We start from the raw sequence: 20,517 nt of genomic DNA on the forward strand, positions 1-20,517 counted from the left end.
ACAATACGTATAGAGGCTCTACATATACAACATATATTAATGTGACTGAAACATCTTATTGTAAATACAGTTCAAACTAAACAGTTCCTATCCCCTCTTGTGGGGAAAAAAAAACAAATTCTCAAACCTCTCAGTTACTAATCTGCCATTAAGCAAATTTATCTCTGTTGTGCGCGGTGCATTCACAGTGCAAAAACTGCAGCTTCCACCTTTCTACAACTTGAGTTTGGTAACATCAATTTTCCTGGGAGGATAAGTATATGCCTCATAGTTTATTACTTGTCCCAAACTGCTTAATTTTGTAACAGTAGTAATCAAGTCAACCTGAAATTAGAACAGATTTGCTGTTAAGGTTTAGCATTATGCATGCATTATCTCAACATTTTATAATCAATAATGTGTAACTAATCATGTGGACGGAAACCAAAGGGAAAGAGAGATAACGGAGAGGAAGCAATGGCACTATCTTTGTGCAAATATTAGCTCTAATACGAGTAGTTGAACTGCAATGACGGTGATGCATTCACACAAATAGAAAGCTTTATCCATAGATATTGCGAAGGTCTTTTATAAGTTTAAGTAGTAAGAATATACTAGCCTCATAATCAGTTCGAGACACTGTTTCCCTGCTCCTTTGGTACTTCTGAATCCAAGGAAGAACTTCTGGATCACTGGCGAGTAGGGCCTCTGTTGCAGCTTGATCAGGACCCAAGAATGAAGACATTACTGCTAACTGCACAGAAATTGAAAATTATAGTTAGTTACTCTTACACATTCACTATAAGTAATATTATAATGGGAAGAGAAAACATTACCAATTGATCTTGTTGGTAGATGCAAAACTACTTATTGACAACTGACAAAAGACATGCATAGAAAATATAATGCATTTGTAAATTGTCGTTCCTCCTATCTTTTCCCATTTCTAGTTTTTACATGGAAGTGATGATACTACTCGAAGAATTGTTAAAGGGATCCCAACTATGTATTCTCCAAAAGGAGATGTTACCATAACTAGGTCCAAAATGTACAAATATGTTGTTCCAAATAGTAACTACTCTTTTACCTGACGAGGGCCCAAGCCAACAGCTTTGAACTTGTCTTTCATTTCCTGCACACTTGCTTTATCCCACTGAGGCACCCTTCCCTCTGGATCAGGCTCCTGGGCATCTGACCTCCCGAATATCCTATCAAATTGGCCCCACTGTGTCCACAGAATAATACACAATCAATCCTCACCGATAACTTCCTATTTTGGAGATATATAACCTGAAGGAACTACTTAATCGAATAACCATACAGGTACTAAATGATCGACATTTCTCTTCATCTTGCTCAGTGTTTTTACAAGTGAAGTTTCACAAGTCACGATATATAATTGACCTTTCTATTGTAACTTTAAGAATCAGAAACTGAGGTTATATTGTACTGTGCAGTATTCAGATGTGGAAAGAGCATACATTAGTTTGAGCACCCTTTTGATTGCGCTGTGTTCATGGCCTCTCTCTCACGATATTTTTCTGTTATCTTGTTTTATCTTTTCAGTATGGGATCTTCAAGACATTAAGTAATAAAAAGGGGAAATCCGTGGAGTTCAAAGATAACAATGTTTCTGCACTAATCAGGGAAATCTAACCTGTCCATTAGAACCATATGCAGAGTACAACAAAGTCCCCTTCTCTACATTACCACCACATTTGCTAATTGCAGAAGCGATAAAGGTCGATTTGACTGCACTTTGTGCTGCATCAAGCAAAAGAAACGCAAGTGACAAAATTTGCCAGCTAGGTCACAAAATTAACTGAGGGAGTTGTGACATTTATAAGAATCCTAAAGTTATCTATCTAGGCTTATGATATTCATTAGTTTTTCTTATCAGTGCAATTTCAACTTGGGACTATATGTGGACACTAAATAACGCTATACTTGGAAATGCAGCAGAAAACAGGTAGCAGAGAAGAGATTGTAGAAGATAACAGTCAATGCTAAATTTTGGTAATTGTTACATTTGTGAGGCTCCATCAGACCACCTCCCATAAATTTTATAATTTAAGCAAGAACATGAATTTGTTGGTAAAACTCCTCTATGGTATATTCATATTAATGATGCTTGTTTAACAGAAGCATAAAGCTAAACATATAACAAAGCTAGCATCGATCTAAAATCACTTACCAGCAAATTGGATGAGATCTGCATATGAGATTGGTCCACCTTTGGAATCTAAATCTATAACCTTCTTTGATTCCTCCAACAAATTCAAAGCAGCATCAAGACCCTTATTTTCTGGTCTGCTGATCTCTGAGCTTCACATAGGGAATAAGGGTACAAGATAGATGAATAAAAGGCAAGGTAATATCGCAATGGTCAATCAACTTTCAGCAAAAAGTGAGATCTCATCCTATAACATGACACTTGATGCAGATAGTTAGCCAAGCTAACGAACACAGTTCATATATCCATAACATTTCCATCAAGTTTGAGTCTATGACAGTAGCAGTCCTGAAACCTAACAGAGAACTTAAATGCATTTGGATTGAATATTACATGACCAGACAATGGTGAAAGCAGGATTTTCATTGAGGGATTCATAAAGTAAAAAAAATAGATGCACGAAATTCAACATCTAGTATACATATATAAATTTTCTTTGGCAAAGAGTATTTGATGAACCCCCTTCTAGAGAGAGAATCATGATTTGTACTATATGCATTCCTACAACGACGTCAAGTTAAAACTCAATAAGAACTGTTTTAACAGTCAAATATTTGTGGATATTTAATAGATTTCTTAATATATATACAAGGTGTGAGCAAAAACTATTGGGTTTACATGAATCCATAATTAGGCCACTCCATCCTCCCCCTAGCTCCACCACTTGTGACCAGAGTCTTTTTTATCCAGTTTCAACTTAAAAAACAAGAGATACAAAAATGGTACATCTGACTTCATGGGAGTATAACACTCTATCCAAGGCAATAGGTTGATGAAAAGAAAGTACCTGAAACGTATGGATCCATTGGGACCCCCGGTTTTTGTTGCCTGCAAAATATTCCTTAATTACACAAGTCTTTTACTTTTCTCAGTCAATATAAAGGAGATAATGGTCTCTGACCTTATCATATGTTATGGCATCGTTAAGTGCTAAAGTTAGTAAGGATGGAATTATATCCGGATTTGCCTGGAAGAGAACAAAGACAAATAAGGTATAGAAAACTTTTAGAATTTGTATGTTCAACTTGAGTAATTTTAAAGATTCACCTTTATAGCATCATAAAGAGTCAGTTTGATCTTTGCTGTAAATAAAGAAAAAAGGAGCCTCAGTTCACTAAATGAAGCATGCCAGATTTGCCTGTGAGAAGAAAATGAAGACTTTCCCAAGCTTACATTGAAAATCTGACCGCTGTCTGCGTTGTATTAAATCAGCAGCATTAGCTACTTCGATGAATGCACTCGATCTTGCTATCAAGTCCTAACAGAAATTACAGCTGAAAGTAATCATCACCTTAACACTTATATTGTTAGATGAGATAACAGTCCACAATGTAAATTTGTAAAATTTATAACTGCATATACATTTGACCACAACATAAATCTGTATAGTTTATATCTACATAGACATTTGAATAGTTTTTCCAGTACTTGGTCACAATAACTTTATCTCTAGACATTTTCCATCTATCTCTTAGACTACTCTGGAGGCCTCACTACTTTGAGTTTATCTGCATGTATACTTTCTTTTTTCTTTCAAAAGATAACTTGTACTAAAATGAGTGAGTCTTATGAAAAAAGGTGCTGGAGATGTTTGTGCCTCCTTGAATTCTGAAAATAGAGAAAACTAATGTAGTTACCTTCAGTCAGAGAAAGAAAGTGTAGACATATATAACCTGTTAGTACTAATAATTACTCACTCCGTCCTAATTCATATGATGTAGTTTGAATTTTTCTGATGCAGGGTTGAGAGAGCGAATGATCTTACAGCCTTTGACAGTAATCATGTTTTACATAATTTGGATCTTTAATAGGATGTATATAAGCACAGACCCTATATAGTAGTGAACATTATTTTTCAGCACTAAGTTGGTTTTTCATTGGAAATTAGACATTTTTACTCACTGTTAGATTGCACTATATGACAACATGTTGAAGTTCAACTAATTTCTTCTGTTGACAGTTATTGTTAACATGTTAAACACAATTGATGTGTTCAAGAAACACATTGGATAATCAATACACTGCACTGTTGAAGTTTAACTCATTCCTTCAACAAAGCAATCCTGCTTAAATGGAAATAAGGGACTCACCATGCCTACTGCTGCTCCAACAGATTGAAGAATATCACGTCTATGAAAGCGATCTTCATTATTAAGCTCTGATCCAAACTTACAACAAATCATACCCTGCATTGCTCACAAACAAAAAAAGAAAATAAAAAACAGTCAATACCACTTCGGAGAGAAAAATAAATTCACTTAATACAATGGGGGTTGATTTCTTAGATGACCACTCAATTAATAGTTCTGATCTCAGAAAGTGATCTTTCTTCTTGATTTCAATTTTCTTCAACACAACAACAATAAAAAAAATTACTTCCTAAGATAATAACTGTGACCATCTAAGAAATCAACTCGTACAATGGGCAGCATTCAGCCCAACCTCACAACTTCCCAACCATTCCATGACTTGTACTAACCAAAGAACTCATAAAGTTACAATCTTTATTATGTTAGTGGCAAGAAAAACAAATGTAAGTGATCATGATAGAATAGCCTGCAAGTAAAGATTTTTAAAAAACCCAATAGCATAAATTTTAAGAAAACATGAGTAAAGCTTCAGCATTTTAAAGAAGTAAGAAAATAGACAAAGAAAAGAGAGAGGATTACAGGTTGAGGAGGTTGTCTTGAGGCATTGGTAATGTAAGATGGTGAAGGAATGAATGAAACCAAAGAGGGAAGTGTTGAAGCAAAAGAGACCATTCCTTCTGTGTTGCTATTAATTTCAAGATTCTGTGTGTGCAGCACAGGGGAGAAGAAATTGAAAGATAAAAATGGTTGGAAGAGAGGATAGTGATGAGTGAGTGGGGCCTTCAAAATCTTTAGTTGTGTGTTGAAGACAATTGTGTTATCCTATCCAAACAAATGCCCTTTTGCTGCCTTGCTGGTATTTGGGATCCATTTCTTTGTGTGTTGTAAAAGAAACAAGTAAAACATTTTTTTTCACTTCATTTGAAAATCAATGTCATGCCATGAAAATTTTAATTCAACTCAAAGTTAGATTTCAAATTTTTAAAAATAATGTCTTCTTTAACTTCATCTTCATAATTTAAAAAAAAAAATACTTTCTTCTTTTCTTTATAAAAATTTTCTAATAAAATAAAAAATATTTAATTTCTATTACCAAACACCTACTAAAATAAAAACTCTGAAAAACATCAATTTATAGTATGCTTGGACATTTTTTTTTTTTTTTTTGAACAACAGCCACCTCTTTTTTTTTTTTCTGGTCTCTCTCAAATTCACTATTGATATCTTCATCTGTCTTTGTTCGTCTTCTCTGCAGGCTTGATCTTCAGGTCAGTATTATATCTCTTTGCTCTATTTACTTTTTTTTTGTGTGTGTGTGTTCGGAGTATTTGATTTAAACCTAGGGTTAGAATCTGGTAATATATGTATTTTCCAATTTGTATTCATAGTAATTGAACCTAACTTCCTATAGCGTTCTTGCGATATATCGAAGGTACAGGGGTTCAATTTAGTTAGTTGTTATCTTGCATTCAATTACTTCACATGGAATGTTTTGAGCTCTATGCATTCAATTTGGTTTCGTTGAACAAAGGAAATCCTAATACAATTTTGTTATTATTTAGTACTAATCCACTACGCCGGACAATTCATGATGAATCCTTGTAATACAGATGTTGCTGTTGTTGCTATATAAACCGTTTGACATTGATCAAGCTCATTTATGTATCATTTGCTATTGATGGTTATATGATTTGATTTGTTGGAGCTGCACCATCCTAAGCAGATTATATTATTAGGTTTTGGTTGTGAGCGTTCTGTTTAGATAAATTATCTAGGATTGATTCTTGATGTAATGACATCAGAAAGTAGTACATTCTACATAGAAATTTATTGCTCAATTTGTATTTTCATGTGAGTCATATTGGTAAATATCAGTTTCAGAGTGCATACAGATCTTTGTTGTTTCTGGCTACATTTTGATCTTTATACCGTTCTATAGTAGCATAAAGAGGAAACAAAAACGTCTTTCATTTACTTCATTTTCTTAGCTAAAAGACTGGAAATTTTACAATATTGTTAATCTTCTTTGCTTCATGATTCACAACTCTAAGCATTAGTTATATGATATAGTTGTTACAAATTACCAACTTCTTACTACATCTGAATGTTTCTCAAAACACTTCTTATTTTGATAAATATGAGATATTTAAGCTTTGCAAGTTGCTCAAAAGAGTTTGGTTACTCTGTGTTTTACCTGGCTGAATTTCATTTGTGATTGGTATATGATTCGGGAAATTTAGGAATCTTATGGCGGATAGGGCTTATGAAAGGCACTCAGCTGACTACTTATGTCTGTGTATGCTAAAAAGGGTATTTCAAGTTTGTATCCTCCAGTTTGTGCAACGCCTATGTTTGTTGAACTTGAGTCTGTGGTTGTGGGTAGCCCTAAGACACTTAGAGATTATGAAGAATGAAAAGAAGTGGAGGAGGGACAGAAGGTAGGGTCTATACTCTATTGTTGGTAGTAGAGAGGCCTGACGTCTAAGTGAAACATATACCTTAAAGATGACTGAACCTAATACTGAAAGTTTTCAAACAATTGCAGCCTCACCTATTCTTCAAAATAAAACTTGCAATTGCTCCATAAGGAGGTGGATAGTTTAATACAAGAGCAGCATACTTATATTGTGGATCTTGGAACAAACAGTCAGGAAGACAAATAAAGCAAGCTGGCAAGACCAATTAAAACATGTTGCTTGTGAACTGATATAGTCTTGCATTTCTTTTTCTCCTATAAAAATTATTATTTACTCCCATAAGAGAAACATATTATACTTCAAATAGTCCGAGAAAAGTGGAGTTGTGGGACAATTGGTGTAGAACCAATGAATGTACATGCTTCATGTGCTGAGTTCATTACCCCAGTCAGTGGAAATGCAATCTGCTTATATAAACAGATATATAGATATTCTAATTTGTTAATATTAGTTGCTTCATATTCACTTTGTTGCTGCGGCTTCATATATTGTATTTTGGCCACAAAGTAACACAAAAATTTAAAAGGAAAAATAAAGACTATTGCTTTGATGGTAAACTGGAGTAATATTTATAATAGCTGCACAAATCTAACTACTAGGTCCTATACGTGCAGGGAATACGAGCAAATAGTTAGTGATTTGAGACGGATAGTTGAAATATTGATGACTTCTCATGTGGAATCAGTCAAACCTAAGGTTCAGTCCTTCTTAGCAAGCCATAAGATATTAATAGGTCTAAATCAAAAAGGTAACTACAATGTTAAATGAAGAAACAGTTTAGAGTATTTGCGTACACCTTATAGTTATTCTTATCCAACAATATATCAAAAGATATTAGGATATAAAAGACAAAACCTTCACACTTTTTTCCACAATGTCTAGAGTTGAGAGTGGTATATATGTCAAAGTGATAATTTAGGATATTGATTCGGGATCCAAAATAAGCAAATAATATTCTGGAGATCCTCTGTAATGAGGAATTGCAAAACAGTTTGAGTCCATGCTGCCTTGGTACACACAAGGCATTCCTTTTTGTTAGAACTACTTTACTTAAGAGATATATCACATAATCAAAAAGGTAATATAGGAACCCTATTTCGAAGGAGTCCTACTGTGAATGCTGGGTAAAAGATTTTGTTAACAATAGCAGGGCCAACTTGGACGTATACAAGAGTATACCAAAAAAGAGAAACCTCCAATAGGCACCCAATTCTTTATACAAACAGGAATTCATGGGTGCACCCAAAAAAAATTAAGGGATCGGAGAGTACTCAAATGAGCAAAGCTCATCTCCACCCCTTCAAAAGCTCCCCTACTTCTCTCCCTCCAAATGGCCCACATTAAAACTAGAGGAGTAACATTCCAATCCTTGCGTCTTCTTCTCCTAGCTCACGGATTTTGGCATTACCCAAGTAACACCAAACCATCTAAAGATATCCTCCCATGACCTTGTAGCTAATTTGCAATGTGTGGTCCACATCCTCACCCACCTCCATTCAAAGGAAACAGTAGCTCGTAAATACAACCTTTTGTTTCTTAAGATTCTCTGCTAGCAAAATCGCCCCTCTAGTAGCTAAGCGTAGAAGCACACGTTTCTGGGCATCTTAGGAATCCAGGCCGAGGCATGTGGAAAACTAATTCTGCCCTGACCAGAAGCTTCTCATCGAATGACTTAACTGAGAGCCAATTGTTATTTCCAACTCCAACTCCAACTCCCATCATCGGGTCTGTTAATCAGCTGGAAGACCTTCAACGTTACAAGTTAAAAAAAAGTTTCAGTGGGATATAGTGTATTCAGTTGATTGTATACAAAGATATATTATTACAATACATGTTCGTATGCATTTGATTTCCAGGACTATCTACATAATATGGTTTTTAGTTTTTAGGAGTTCAAGAAATTTGCTACTTCATCAAAAGTGTTTTTTTGGGATCCGATGCGGACACAGATCAGATTCAGATGTGTCACATAATGCATGTTATTCTAGTTTATGTGTTGTTTTCAGCATTTCTATAGATTATTCTAACCAACAGTTAACACATTATTAGCAGCATACAGTTACTTTGCTTTTATTTTCAGATATACTAGATCATATGCACTGTCCTTGTGGAAGTAAAAGTTAATATTCAAACTGTTTCCTCTATTTCTTCAAGTAATGATGTTGCAAAAGTTCTATTTCAATTTACTCTAAATTAGAACTTCAAAATAGTTTTAACTATATCAGTTGGCCATCTGATAATCACCACCTCCTGTTAGCATGTGTATAAAATGAAGCTCTCTGAAAGAGTGAGAAGTTAATCATGTATTTTACTATATTGGTTATTTCTAGTATGCTAATGCAGAGTTGAGTGTATACGTTGTGTGAGAATATTTAAACCAACTTTTTGGCGCTCTAAAAGAAATGGTTATGGTGATACAGCAACCACTACCTTTACCATAATAATCAGGTTTTGAGACCTGTGACTTAGTGCCAAAATAGTTCCTTGCTTCCGGTATGATTGCACGGAAGCAGATGAGCCGCACAATCACTTGTTGAGTGCCTCTGCTGGTAAGAGCTGTTGTAATCTGGCTTTTGCTTTTGTGTACTTGAACTTCTAAAACTAATTAAGATTTAGAACACTGTGATACACATGTTTATCTGGCAATATTCATTTTCAAAACAGAAAACTATGATAAAATAGCAATTATCTACATGCTTGATTTTTGTTAATTTATATGGATTTTTCTTAACGAAATCGGTAAGAATATCTCAATCATGCCCCTCAATTGGTAACACTACTTAGTGATTGTTGAGTGCTGGTAATTTTGCTACTTTTATGTCTTTCATTCCCTTGTAATGGACTTCATAGATCTTTTTATTCTTCTTGTTTGTTAGCTTTCTGACTGGATTAATTACTTTTGCAGGAAATTGTGGATACCTTACCATACGACAAAACTGTTGATTTTCTGAGGTTTCTCATAGAACTCTACCAACTCACGGATATCAAGAAACTTGAAAAGCAAAGAGGCATAGAGAAAGCCTTGCTTTGAAGTGTTTAACGTGGATTAAACCCTAAAACTTTGACGTCCTCATTTTTTAAAGATATAAAAAGGGAGATTTCGCACACCATTCAGAAACAATGGCTTCGTTTGGACCTCTTAAGCAGGCTATCTTTGATAGACAAACAAGAAAACAGCAATACCAAGATCACATACGAGGCCTGAATGCTTATGATCGCCACAAGAAATTCCTCAATGATTATGTTAGATTTTATGGAAGAGAGAGATCCACACAAGAAAAGTTGCCTGTTAAAACAGATCAGGATACTCTTAAAGAGGGATACCGATTCATACGAACTGAGGAAGATGATATGAATCCATCATGGGAGCAAAGGCTGGTGAAGCGCTACTATGACAAGCTTTTCAAAGAATATTGTATAGCTGATATGACACACTATAAGAGTGGCAAGATTGGTCTGAGATGGAGGACTGAAAAGGAAGTGACATCTGGGAAAGGGCATTTTGTCTGTGGTAACAAACACTGCAATGAGAGAGACGGTCTAGCAAGCTACGAGGTGAATTTTTCATATGTTGAAGCAGAAGAAAACAAACAAGCCCTGGTGAAATTGGTAGCCTGTGAGAGATGTGCAGAAAAGCTTCTTTACAAAAAGAGGAAAGAGAAGGATCAATCTAGAGAGGACCTGAAAGATAAGCATCGAAGGAGAAGGGGAAGATCTGCGAGTGATGATGAACATAAGGATGATTATTACGAACGAAGGAGAAGGGGAAGATCTGTGAGTGATGATGAAAATAAGGATGATAATTACGAACGAAGGAAGAGGGAAAGATCTGTAAGTGATGATGATACTAAAGGTGATAATTACAAACGAAGAAAAGGAAGGAGTAGAGGGTCAAAGGCTCCAACTTCATCTGATAATCAAGATAATGAGAATATGGATGAGTATCTGGAGGGAATGTTTCCTTGACAGGAGACTACTGATGTTTTTGTAGAGATTTTGAAGTCTTCATTAAATTTGTTTAGATTGCAACTAGGTATTTTTGTCTGGACAACGGAGAGGAAAATTGGTAGGAAAAGCACAAGTAATTTCCTATTTTTGAAAGGCTAGACTGGTTAAGAAATACATGAAGGAACCTGGAAACGCTGGAAGTCGGGAGCTCAAGTATTCTATTGAGTTGTCTCTTCCATGTAAAAGCAAGAAGTGTAGCAAGTGATGTTTCTACTTAGTTTTCAACAGTTTTTGTTAATGAGTAGCTCCTCGGAATGTAAATATATGATCCATGTACACTTATGTTGGTTATGAAGTTTACTTCTTTGGCTAAATGGATGTTTCATCTCCAATCTTGTAGATCAATTTAACGCACAATGGCACAAGTTCATTGAAAACGTGAGCCTGTATAGTTGTGTGATTTTAGTAGGCAGTGAAATTGATGAATTCGTATTGCTTTCCATAGTTTGCTGTTTGTCAAGTACCCACTGGGCTTCATTAGTAATCAAAAAGGATGAAAATGAACTTCACTTTGGTATTTGTGAAAATAGTTATTCACTTAAATATGCACTGGTATTTAACTGTTTCAATCATGTGTTTCAACTCTTAAGTAACTGTATTTAAGCCAAAAGTAGCAGTCATGCATATTTAAGTGAATAACTATTCACAAATACCAAAGTGAAGTTCATTTTGATCCTTTTCAATCATCTGTTTCACTCTTTTAAGTACGTGTATTAAGCCAAAATAGCAGTCATAAATTGCTCAATTCCAAGTACCATGGATGAGTTAAATTGATTAGCTTTCATTTGTTGAGAATGTCAAGAATAAACAGATACACCCAAAAAAGAAGGAAATAAAGAGCTAAAAGTAAATAAGAAAACAGATATGCCCATAATGAGACCCTCCATCTGTACAAGTGTGACATTTTATACTCTTAATTTTGACTTGATCAACTTCCCCCTCATGGAAAGTCTCATCTCAATCAAACTCCTCTCTCTGGAGACACCTATTTTTTCAACCATCTACATCTATAAAGTCACTTGGAACAATCTCTTCTCATTGTATATGTACATTTCGCATGCTAATCAGCTCGTTGCCTGCTCCAGCGTCAATAAAATAAGACTGAAACAGCAGCACTAATGCAATACATGGATCTTGTGTTATCATCTTAACTACCTGATACTTTGAGAATTATTCATGTATGACGATTCCTTTCGACATAAACAGTCTGGTAGAGGATTTACATAGAATGCCTCCTCTGAACGAAACCTATCCGTCCCCTTTGTACCTGAAATTGGCCCTTTCCTCTTTCTTGGCGATCCTTGCCTGCACAATCAAAAATAATTAAATAAAATAGATCAGATACCATTGTATTGGTTCTTGGCAGAAGTTCTCATATCTTCAATCTAATGACCATAAGAAAAATGAGTTTATGCAATGCAGATGGAACAACATACTTGAACCGAGATCCAAGAGGCACTCTAAAATTGTAAAGAGCAAACAATACTCAAAAATTGTAATTTCAGTTTTCATCTCTAAAAATGGCAGCGAAAAAGATATCACTTATTACTGGCCAGGGCCAGGAAAAAACTTCTACATCCAGTTGCAACCCTTTCCCAAACACACAACAAAGAATACATCATCAGACTCCAGAAAGATAGGACAAGAATAATTGCAAGCAGATAACTGTTAGAATTCATAAAGTAATATAACCACTAAATCGGCAGGACCATCATCAGCACCTTGATTATATTTCACAAACAGAAAATATATCTACATTTGACATACCGCCTCCTGTGGGTTTCAATAATGCGATTGGACAGATTTTTCCCTTCTTTCATCGTACCCTGGTCAATCTTGTCAAAAAGCCGGACAAGTGTTCTCCTGGTGATTACAAGGAAAGTATTAGCAGGAGATGTTATAATCCTCCAAGCAGACTAAATACTAAGTGGGAACTAAAAGATACTGAATATATCATGTGTACAAAGGAGGTCTTGCCTATCAGGAGATATTGTTTTCCTATGCCCCAGAAATCGACGATGCCCCTCAACTGCTCTTGCCATATTTCCCGAGTACGTAGGAATGAATATGTCACTCTCAACAGACACGATATAGTCTAGGGCAGCCAATTGAGATGCATGATTGACAAATGGCTCAAGCTCCTCAATAGAAGCCAACTTTTCCTGCAAGAAAGATGCAAATCACTCTTTAATAAGCAGAGACTATCACATAGTTCAGAAGTACTTTGTATTGCGATTATATGGCTTCGATGGAAATCTGCTTCATACATACAGGATCGAGAACAGAAGGAACACGCCTTGGCAGATTGAAATCACGAAATTGATATTCAATTAAACTTCAAAAGCGAAAAAAGATGAATAAACAATTGGTTCATGCCAATATTGATGCTGCAGATTCAGCACCTGAACAGACTAACCAAATAAGTTCTCTTTGGGATCTCAAAAAGCATCAAACAAGAAGATGGACTCCCTGACTGAAAAACAATGAATTTAATTTGGTCCGGATAGCTGAAGTTTTTTAGAGATTTTGCTCATCTCAATGGGGACACCACAATTGCCATTTCAAATATTGACAGAGCTTGAAATGGATATCCAAGTGACCCCGATTTCTTTATGACAGATTCCAGTTAAAATTTTACGAATCTTTCAAAAGATCCAAAATAAATCCTATTATCTTTTCCCTGTTCTATTCTATTCACTTGCTGATGAGCACAAATTGTTTTTGCATAACACAAAAACAAAGATCCACACATACTGATACTGCTATAAAGAATGACTATATCAACATATATCAAAACTTGTGGATGCCTTTATTCTAATTCACTCTAAGGAAATGTTCAGATTATTATGCTGACTGGACCAACTTAAGTTGTACTAGCTATGTTTTTCAAATGCATATACAGACATTGAGGCCAAGAATTGAGCACATCGAGTTTTTGAATTAGTTTCATGTGATCCCCCCACTAGTCTACGTGGAACTATTTTATCTTTTATTTTAGTTTAATTTGAATGTAAATAATTCTAGAGTTGTGTACTAAATGGACTTGACTCAATGCACTTACGTTAAGTCTTGGTTATTGTTTTCATCATCATGTTTAGGTTATTGAGACACTATTGCTTGTTTAAACATATTAAGTCTTGCCTTGAGATTGATGAACGAGTTCATCAGGTTCTGGGTCATGTGCCCAATTTTGGGTGTTTTTTTTTTATCAATTCGGGTGGTGATATGATGTGTTTGATAGCACCCACAATAAAATTATTTCAAACGTGTTGAACTATCTACAGGCTCATTTCAAATTCTTCAATTTTTGACCACTTATAAGAACTTTTAAGTTCATGGGCATGGACATTCATAAAATCCACTAGAAGTTACATAGACAATCATGTGAGGTATCTAACTAACAAAAATCATCCAAGACATTTTAAGCAACAATGCAAGGAAGGTTTGCATACCTTATTCATTAACAAGGGGTAGCGCAACAACAGATCAGACATATGGGAATCACCCCCATATATCTCTCCAGCAGCAATATATATAGGAGTGTTTGATGGAAATCCAAGACCGGAAAGGAATAGTCCAACTTCTCTTGGAGTTAATGGACAATAGCCTTTACTTCTCTGTTCTACAGGATCAATTTCTTTCACCTTCCACCATGTAGTGTTTTCCCTACAAATGGTCAAGATAATGAAAAGACCATCATCAGATTACAAATTCAAACAATCTAGTCAATGGCATGCTACTAATTCAAATAAAAGTATGGAGAAGACATTTCTAAAAGCTTGGTGGATGTGACAGGGGAAGGGCTCCAATTCAGGCCAATCACTACACATAGAAACAAATAAGCACCAACATCATAGATTTCTTTTTAGAAGAAATGTACCAATCAGTATTGCATCCAGAGATCCTTTTCTTCGTGAATGTTCCTTTTTCTTTTAACAAACTTATTAAAATTGGTGATTTTAAAGTTCGTAAACTATACAATTAAACCCCACAGGAACCAAAATAGGAGACCAGTGAGCTAGGCATTTCACACGTGTCTAATAATCAAGCAAAATGAAAGCATATGGTTGATGTTCAACCTGTTAAAAAGTGTTCTTGCTTCTTAGCAGACAAACTTTTGTTTGAAGAGGTCAGATATTACCCAACAATTAATCACAAGCACATGCTCTGGCTATCAAATAACCATACGTCATAACAATCTACCTAATTGCCTTCAGTTCCTCAGCTTCCTCTGGGGATAGATCATGTGTGCATCCACTAAAAGCAAGCATGTCCTTTTCAAATCGCAAATGTAAAGCAATATAGGGGCCATATGATCTCATCCGATCAACCAACATCTGTACATAGAAGTTGAATCAATGAAATAGATCAGGCAAAGTAACACTTGAAAATGATTTTGAACTAAGCATCAATAAGTGGTGACCTTTCCCATTGCTTCAATCTTGGGAGCAAATCGAAGGGCTTCATAACAAGCTCGACAACGCAGCTTCTGAATATCAGGAGGCAGGTTATTATTCGCCAATCTTGAATCAGACTTGGCGGCTCGAATGATCTAAAGAGATTAGATGGCATAAATTAATTACAAATGGACATTATTGCTAGCTTGGTACACAGATTAGTTTTATGTACCTGGTATTCATCCCACAGTCGTGCAATCTCTTCCTCATAGTAATCCACACCAGACCAACTCCTAAAATGTTTGACTGCTTTAGTTGCAGATGCCAGTTCCTTCGGTAGCTTTTTGACAACATTTACATCGTTTTTCAAAGAAATAATAAAATGGTCTTCATCAAAGACATCGGAGAAGTTGCTGCAATTCAGGCATAGAAGAGTAAATTTTACCAGTTCATGCAGCAAGTATAATACACTCAATCCTTAAGGATGAAAAGGATGTTAATCCCCTTGCAACTAACAGTTCAAAATGAGCATGAAACCACAAAAAGAAATTGCTCACTAAAAGAAATTACGCACCTAGAGTCCTGCCAAAATGAGCGCTTATCAAGCTCAGGGATCACAAGGGTAGCATTTATGATACGAGCAACAGCAACCATGTCACATATCTGCAACATAACAATCTTTTCCTTCAACAGAAAGCCACCAAACAATGACAAGTAGATGCTTTATGCGTACATTGTGTGAACTATACACAGATGACATAGTTTTCATGAATCGACAATTAAAAAAAATATTCATTTAGGACCAATCACCTTATAAAAAAATGAACTAACATGTATACTGGTTTAGGGGAGATGAATTCTCTTCTAGATCATTTGAAATGTAAACCAAATGCTAGAAATAAGGGACACAAGACATATCCATTGAAGAAACTCATACTGAGTTAGAGTATGAGTAATTAAAGATGCATATTTGACATAACAGACTTCCACTCATCCTCCTCCCACCAAAACACAACTTCATTTTCTCAGAGTAAAAGTAATGCCTGGTGATAGATGGCTTGGGTTATGATCACCAGTCATCAGTTATTCCCAAAAAAAAAAAAAAGAAAAAAAAAAAAGAAGAAGATAACTCGCACTAAACTTTTTGAATAATTTCTTTCCTTCAAAAGAACAAATCCTAACTTTTAATAATTAGTAAAGGATTAATTCCAAAGCGTATGTTTTAGTGATTTGAATCTTTGAATAAAGAGAGACCTCAACAGTCTGAAACATACTTCAAATTTAGTATATTGTCCAACAACATAAATATTCCAGTGGAGCATGATACTGAAAGGAAAAAAGGAAATAATAATCCTGAAATTTAAGAGAAACAGACATCGTTTATATGTGAAAAGGAAAAGAGATGCGAAGAATACAGACCCCAGCTCTCATCTGATTGAGCCCACCATTGGCATGAACCAGCAAGTACCCTCGAGACTCTGGAGGAGCTGGAGTTAAATTGCAAATAAAGATAAGCAACATAGAAAAATTCATATACATTTGATTCAAGAAAGCACAAAGCTACTCTATAATATTGGATTGTATGGGAACAAGGAATTGCTTACGTGTATATAATGGACTTGCAGCAACACAAGGAACATGGTCGCGATTTGGGGGTGGTTTCCACAACTTTTCCAAACTCCCATTCCGACTTGCAACATCTAACTGTCAAATCTAAAGAAGTGAACATGAAATATGCATAACTACATATTTACATAGTCCTATGTCGAATGTCTACAAACATATGTTAAATCATACCAGACCAAACACTAATGTCATCATGAACTCAATTTACTTAAAGAAAGAATATCTTTTTCCCTAACCCCACAAAGTGACATTACACAGGGTAAGCTGTTGAAAGATAAATCGAAATATACTTTTTTGAGGGAGTATAAAACCTTTCGAGCAGCGAGAGGAGCCTTTGGTAAATGGGGCGGCGCAAGTTCTTGAATCCAGCTTCTTTCTCTACTCAGCTTTTGGGATGAAAATTCATGTTGCTATAACAATAAAACACCCCACATCAGTACCTAAACCTCGAATGACAACCATAACCGCAAAGAAATGTCAAAATGAAAGAAATACTGAAAAAGTATTTTCAACATCAATCATCACCAGAATACAGGATAAGTTTGACAAAAAACAGAAAATTAATGATACTATTGAATTTCTAGTTAGCATTGATAGTTAACAGCTTATTTTAGATCAACAAATAAACCCACTTGAAATCCCTTATCTATCTTTTGAGAAATGACATAGCCCTAGTTTCTAGCTTAGCTCATAATTTCACCCGGTTTTAGCCTTCCCTGCATTAATGTTTCTTCAAGTTCAGTTAAGTTCCGTTTACAGATGGCATCAATTAATCAACAATTTAGTCAAATAAACCTAAAAAATACAAATTTTATCAGACCCAATACTATAGAAATTACACCTCAACACCAACTCAGCTGATTTCAGGTATATGAATCTTCAATATCAATTTCGTTCTATGTGACACCGTTTCCATTAGTAAAAGAACGAAAGTCATAACGAGCAAAAATAGAGAAAACCCAATATAGTTCAAGAAATGTACCGTGGGAAGTTTATCAGGCAACTTGGTAACTTCTGAAGCAGGAAATTGGATATGAACATATAGAAGAGCCATAAGGGCTATTGCAGTGATGGCAAAAGTTAACATCTTGCGCACAATAGACACTTTTCTCCATCTTTTCTTCTGCATCTTCAACAACAACACCCTTTTCTTTCAAGAACCCACAAAACACACACAAAATCTCAGACACCCTTTTGATATGAATGGCTGATTTTGATTCTTTGTTGCGTGGAATTCGTAACTGTGTTTGATTCTTGAAAGTTGAAATCTCTGAGCTTGGTGGGGGTTAAGCTTTTGGTTTTTTTAATGGCATTTATATGCAGTAATTAGTTTCCATTATTTTTCATAGTTGGGGGGTCTGGGTACTAAGAATTTGAGTAAGAATAGAGTAATCGGGATTGTGCTGGACCGATAAATACTTTTTTATTTCTAATAAAATTTTGAATTTATGAATTTATTTTAATTAAAAAGTACTATGTTTAATATGTTGATACAAATCTAAATTTAGTCAAAATTTAATATATATAGCTAAAGAATACGAATAAAAAATTAAAAAAGAAAAAGAAGAATGAGAATAATGGACCAATTAGACAACTAAAATGAGACACAAAGTAAAAAAGGTGAAAACAGGATTAGTAGATCCTCTTTGTAACCTAATTATTCGTATTTATTCATCGCTAATAAATCAAACACTTTAAATTTCAAAATCCTAATTCCGTATTTAGTAGGAGTTTGACCTGGCATAATATCACTTTAATTATTATAAATCATTTAAATGTAAAGAAATAAAAGGAGTAATATTTAAAAATAGATATTTATTTATTAAGTTGAGTGAACAAATAAAAATAAATGAGGAATAGTAACAATACTAATACTAAAATTGAATCAACTCTAAGAAAATCAAAATCCAATTTTAATTTTTAAGAAATTATTAAATAAGGAAATGCGTAAAATTAATTTATTTTCCTTCCAATGTAAATAATTCATGATTAGCAAGCTGTTAAACTTGAAAATTTTACAATAAATATAAGAAATAAACGTGCCAAATTTAAGGATAAATTTCCTAACAAAATCTTGATAGAATCTTGGCTATACTTAGATCCGGAAATGTAGAAATTAACATACATGAAATGTAACAGTCGTTGAATTAATAATGATAATATTTTACACAATTCACTATATGCGCGAGTGAGATCATATTAATAATTTATGAATATGAAATTCTATTACATAATTAGATTAGTTATATATTACCGTTTTAATAGATAAAAATTTATTGATTCTAAGAATCATGTTAAATCAACTCATGATATTCACAATCTATTTGTTAAAAATCTCATTTAAATTTTCATTTATTTCATTTATTTTTCTTTTACGTCTAAATAAAATTAAAATGCTTAAAGCCAAATTACAATAAGAGTCATTAAATATGAAGACACGCACACTATATTAATCATAATTTAGTGTTGCTCGTTTTTGTCTTTGACTTTCTATAAGTATTTTTTAAATTAGCCTCCCTCAAATGGTAATAAAATATTCGAAAATAAAAACGAATATTTAAGGGCTAGCAGAATAAAAACAGATCTCAAGATGACCTAAGCTATTAGTTGCATTTAATTTAATATCCATCTTAGTAATTGTCATGTTGTATGCCTTAGAATACGTCTATGTTTTCACAAGATAAATTGGCATTATCCTTTTCTATATTATGTCCAACAAGGAACCTATATATACATATACATATAAAATCCACTTGTAATGGAACTATGTAAGAAGTTATTTTACTAGCTCCTATAAGAAGTAAGAATCTTAAAAATATTTTGTATGAAATAATATACAAGTTGTTAAGTCTTTCCAAAATATAGATACATTATTATTATAGAAGTTATATAGTGACCAAAAACACTGAAAATCTTAGAACTAATAGCAAATATAATTATAAGCATTAGCTATATATCAAAGTTATTTCATTCTCATACATACGTAATGATCTACGTGAATCATTATCAATAACTAAAATTTATATAAAAAAAGCAATAACGTAGATTTATCGTTGTGGTGTATATATATGATCTTATTGAAATAACTATCTTTTTTTTTCATTTTATTATGCGCAAAATGTGAAGTCCAAAAGCAATATATGAACTAAGCATGGGAAACCTATAGGCTATATGCACTAGACTTTCTATTTGTTTTCACATATGCTTGTAATGATTTTTGTATAATGGTATGGACCATTTATCAATTTTAATATCTATATATCTAATGTCATCAAAGTTGGACCGTTATTAATAATAATAAAAACAATCGTTTACATACTTGCAAAAAATTTCTCCTTTATTTGTAAGAAAAACCACTAATGCCTCTAAATTTGTGTAAGTATCTGTACTCACTATTACGTTTCATATCAATTCCAAATATGGACTCAACTTTAGCTATAGCTATAACAGCCTAAAAACTTTTTTTTTTCGGTGCATATTACTATTTTTAATTTAAGGAGTACGTGTTTTGTAAAAGTCTTATTTTATAGTGCAAATTAACTAGAAGCAAAGTAGCCGTTTTTAGACATATATTGAACTCACATCTATTATGTGAATCGAACATTATTTATTATAAGAAAAAAAAGTGGTATTACATAATTGCATCTTTTCACTAGAGAGATTACCAAAGAGCAAGCAAAAAATAAACTTCTTTGCATTCTTTACTT

At 34.1% G+C, this 20,517-nt stretch overlaps 3 protein-coding genes across 4 annotated transcripts; 1 reads left to right on the forward strand and 2 right to left on the reverse strand.

Moving 5' to 3' along the window:
- Positions 1–10: 10 nt before the first annotated feature.
- On the reverse strand, positions 11–5,160 carry LOC101263901 (thylakoid lumenal 29 kDa protein, chloroplastic-like). The gene is made up of 11 exons (XM_004237894.5): positions 4,882–5,160; positions 4,303–4,398; positions 3,386–3,470; positions 3,260–3,294; positions 3,114–3,179; positions 3,000–3,040; positions 2,174–2,304; positions 1,637–1,743; positions 1,067–1,204; positions 599–733; positions 11–324 (listed from the first exon to the last, which is right to left on the reverse strand). Exons 1-11 carry the CDS (start codon positions 4,972–4,974, stop codon positions 214–216), a joined length of 1,038 nt encoding a protein of 345 aa, XP_004237942.2. The 5' UTR covers positions 4,975–5,160; the 3' UTR covers positions 11–213.
- LOC101264211 (uncharacterized) lies at positions 5,154–11,101 on the forward strand. 2 transcript variants are annotated; one of them, XM_069296466.1, is made up of 3 exons: positions 5,470–5,570; positions 9,200–9,328; positions 9,685–11,101. In XM_069296466.1, exon 3 carries the CDS (start codon positions 9,900–9,902, stop codon positions 10,743–10,745), a length of 846 nt encoding a protein of 281 aa, XP_069152567.1. In that variant the 5' UTR covers positions 5,470–5,570; positions 9,200–9,328; positions 9,685–9,899; the 3' UTR covers positions 10,746–11,101. The 2 variants fall into 2 exon arrangements, with proteins under 2 accessions (XP_004237943.2, XP_069152567.1); XM_004237895.5 differs by lacking the exon at positions 9,200–9,328 and having other exon boundaries at positions 5,154–5,570.
- Positions 11,102–11,548: 447 nt separating this feature from the next.
- On the reverse strand, positions 11,549–18,364 carry LOC101264514 (O-fucosyltransferase 7). Its single transcript, XM_004237896.5, has 12 exons — positions 17,793–18,364; positions 17,122–17,220; positions 16,789–16,888; positions 16,604–16,671; positions 15,759–15,847; positions 15,417–15,597; positions 15,211–15,339; positions 14,991–15,124; positions 14,240–14,453; positions 12,765–12,949; positions 12,555–12,650; positions 11,549–12,092 (listed from the first exon to the last, which is right to left on the reverse strand). Exons 1-12 carry the CDS (start codon positions 17,937–17,939, stop codon positions 11,939–11,941), a joined length of 1,596 nt encoding a protein of 531 aa, XP_004237944.2. The 5' UTR covers positions 17,940–18,364; the 3' UTR covers positions 11,549–11,938.
- Between the last annotated feature and the right edge of the window lie 2,153 nt (positions 18,365–20,517).

This window comes from Solanum lycopersicum, chromosome 4 (genome assembly GCF_036512215.1).
Source record: "Solanum lycopersicum chromosome 4, SLM_r2.1".
Classification (NCBI taxonomy): domain Eukaryota; kingdom Viridiplantae; phylum Streptophyta; class Magnoliopsida; order Solanales; family Solanaceae; genus Solanum; species Solanum lycopersicum.

Excerpts from the sequence above, each read along its gene's own strand:
- LOC101263901 (XM_004237894.5), bottom strand. The coding sequence starts at position 4,974 with ATGGTCTCTTTTGCTTCAACACTTCCCTCTTTGGTTTCATTCATTCCT. Across the intron at positions 3,180-3,259 it reads CTCTTTATGATGCTATAAAG|GCAAATCCGGATATAATTCC; the intron begins GTGAATCTTTAA and ends GTTCTCTTCCAG. Across the intron at positions 734-1,066 it reads TTGGCTTGGGCCCTCGTCAG|TTAGCAGTAATGTCTTCATT; the intron begins GTAAAAGAGTAG and ends ATTTCTGTGCAG.
- LOC101264211 (XM_004237895.5), top strand. The coding sequence starts at position 9,900 with ATGGCTTCGTTTGGACCTCTTAAGCAGGCTATCTTTGATAGACAAACA.
- LOC101264514 (XM_004237896.5), bottom strand. The coding sequence starts at position 17,939 with ATGCAGAAGAAAAGATGGAGAAAAGTGTCTATTGTGCGCAAGATGTTA. Across the intron at positions 15,848-16,603 it reads TCAATCAGATGAGAGCTGGG|ATATGTGACATGGTTGCTGT; the intron begins GTCTGTATTCTT and ends GTTATGTTGCAG. Across the intron at positions 12,950-14,239 it reads ACCCCTTGTTAATGAATAAG|GAAAAGTTGGCTTCTATTGA; the intron begins GTATGCAAACCT and ends TCTTTCTTGCAG.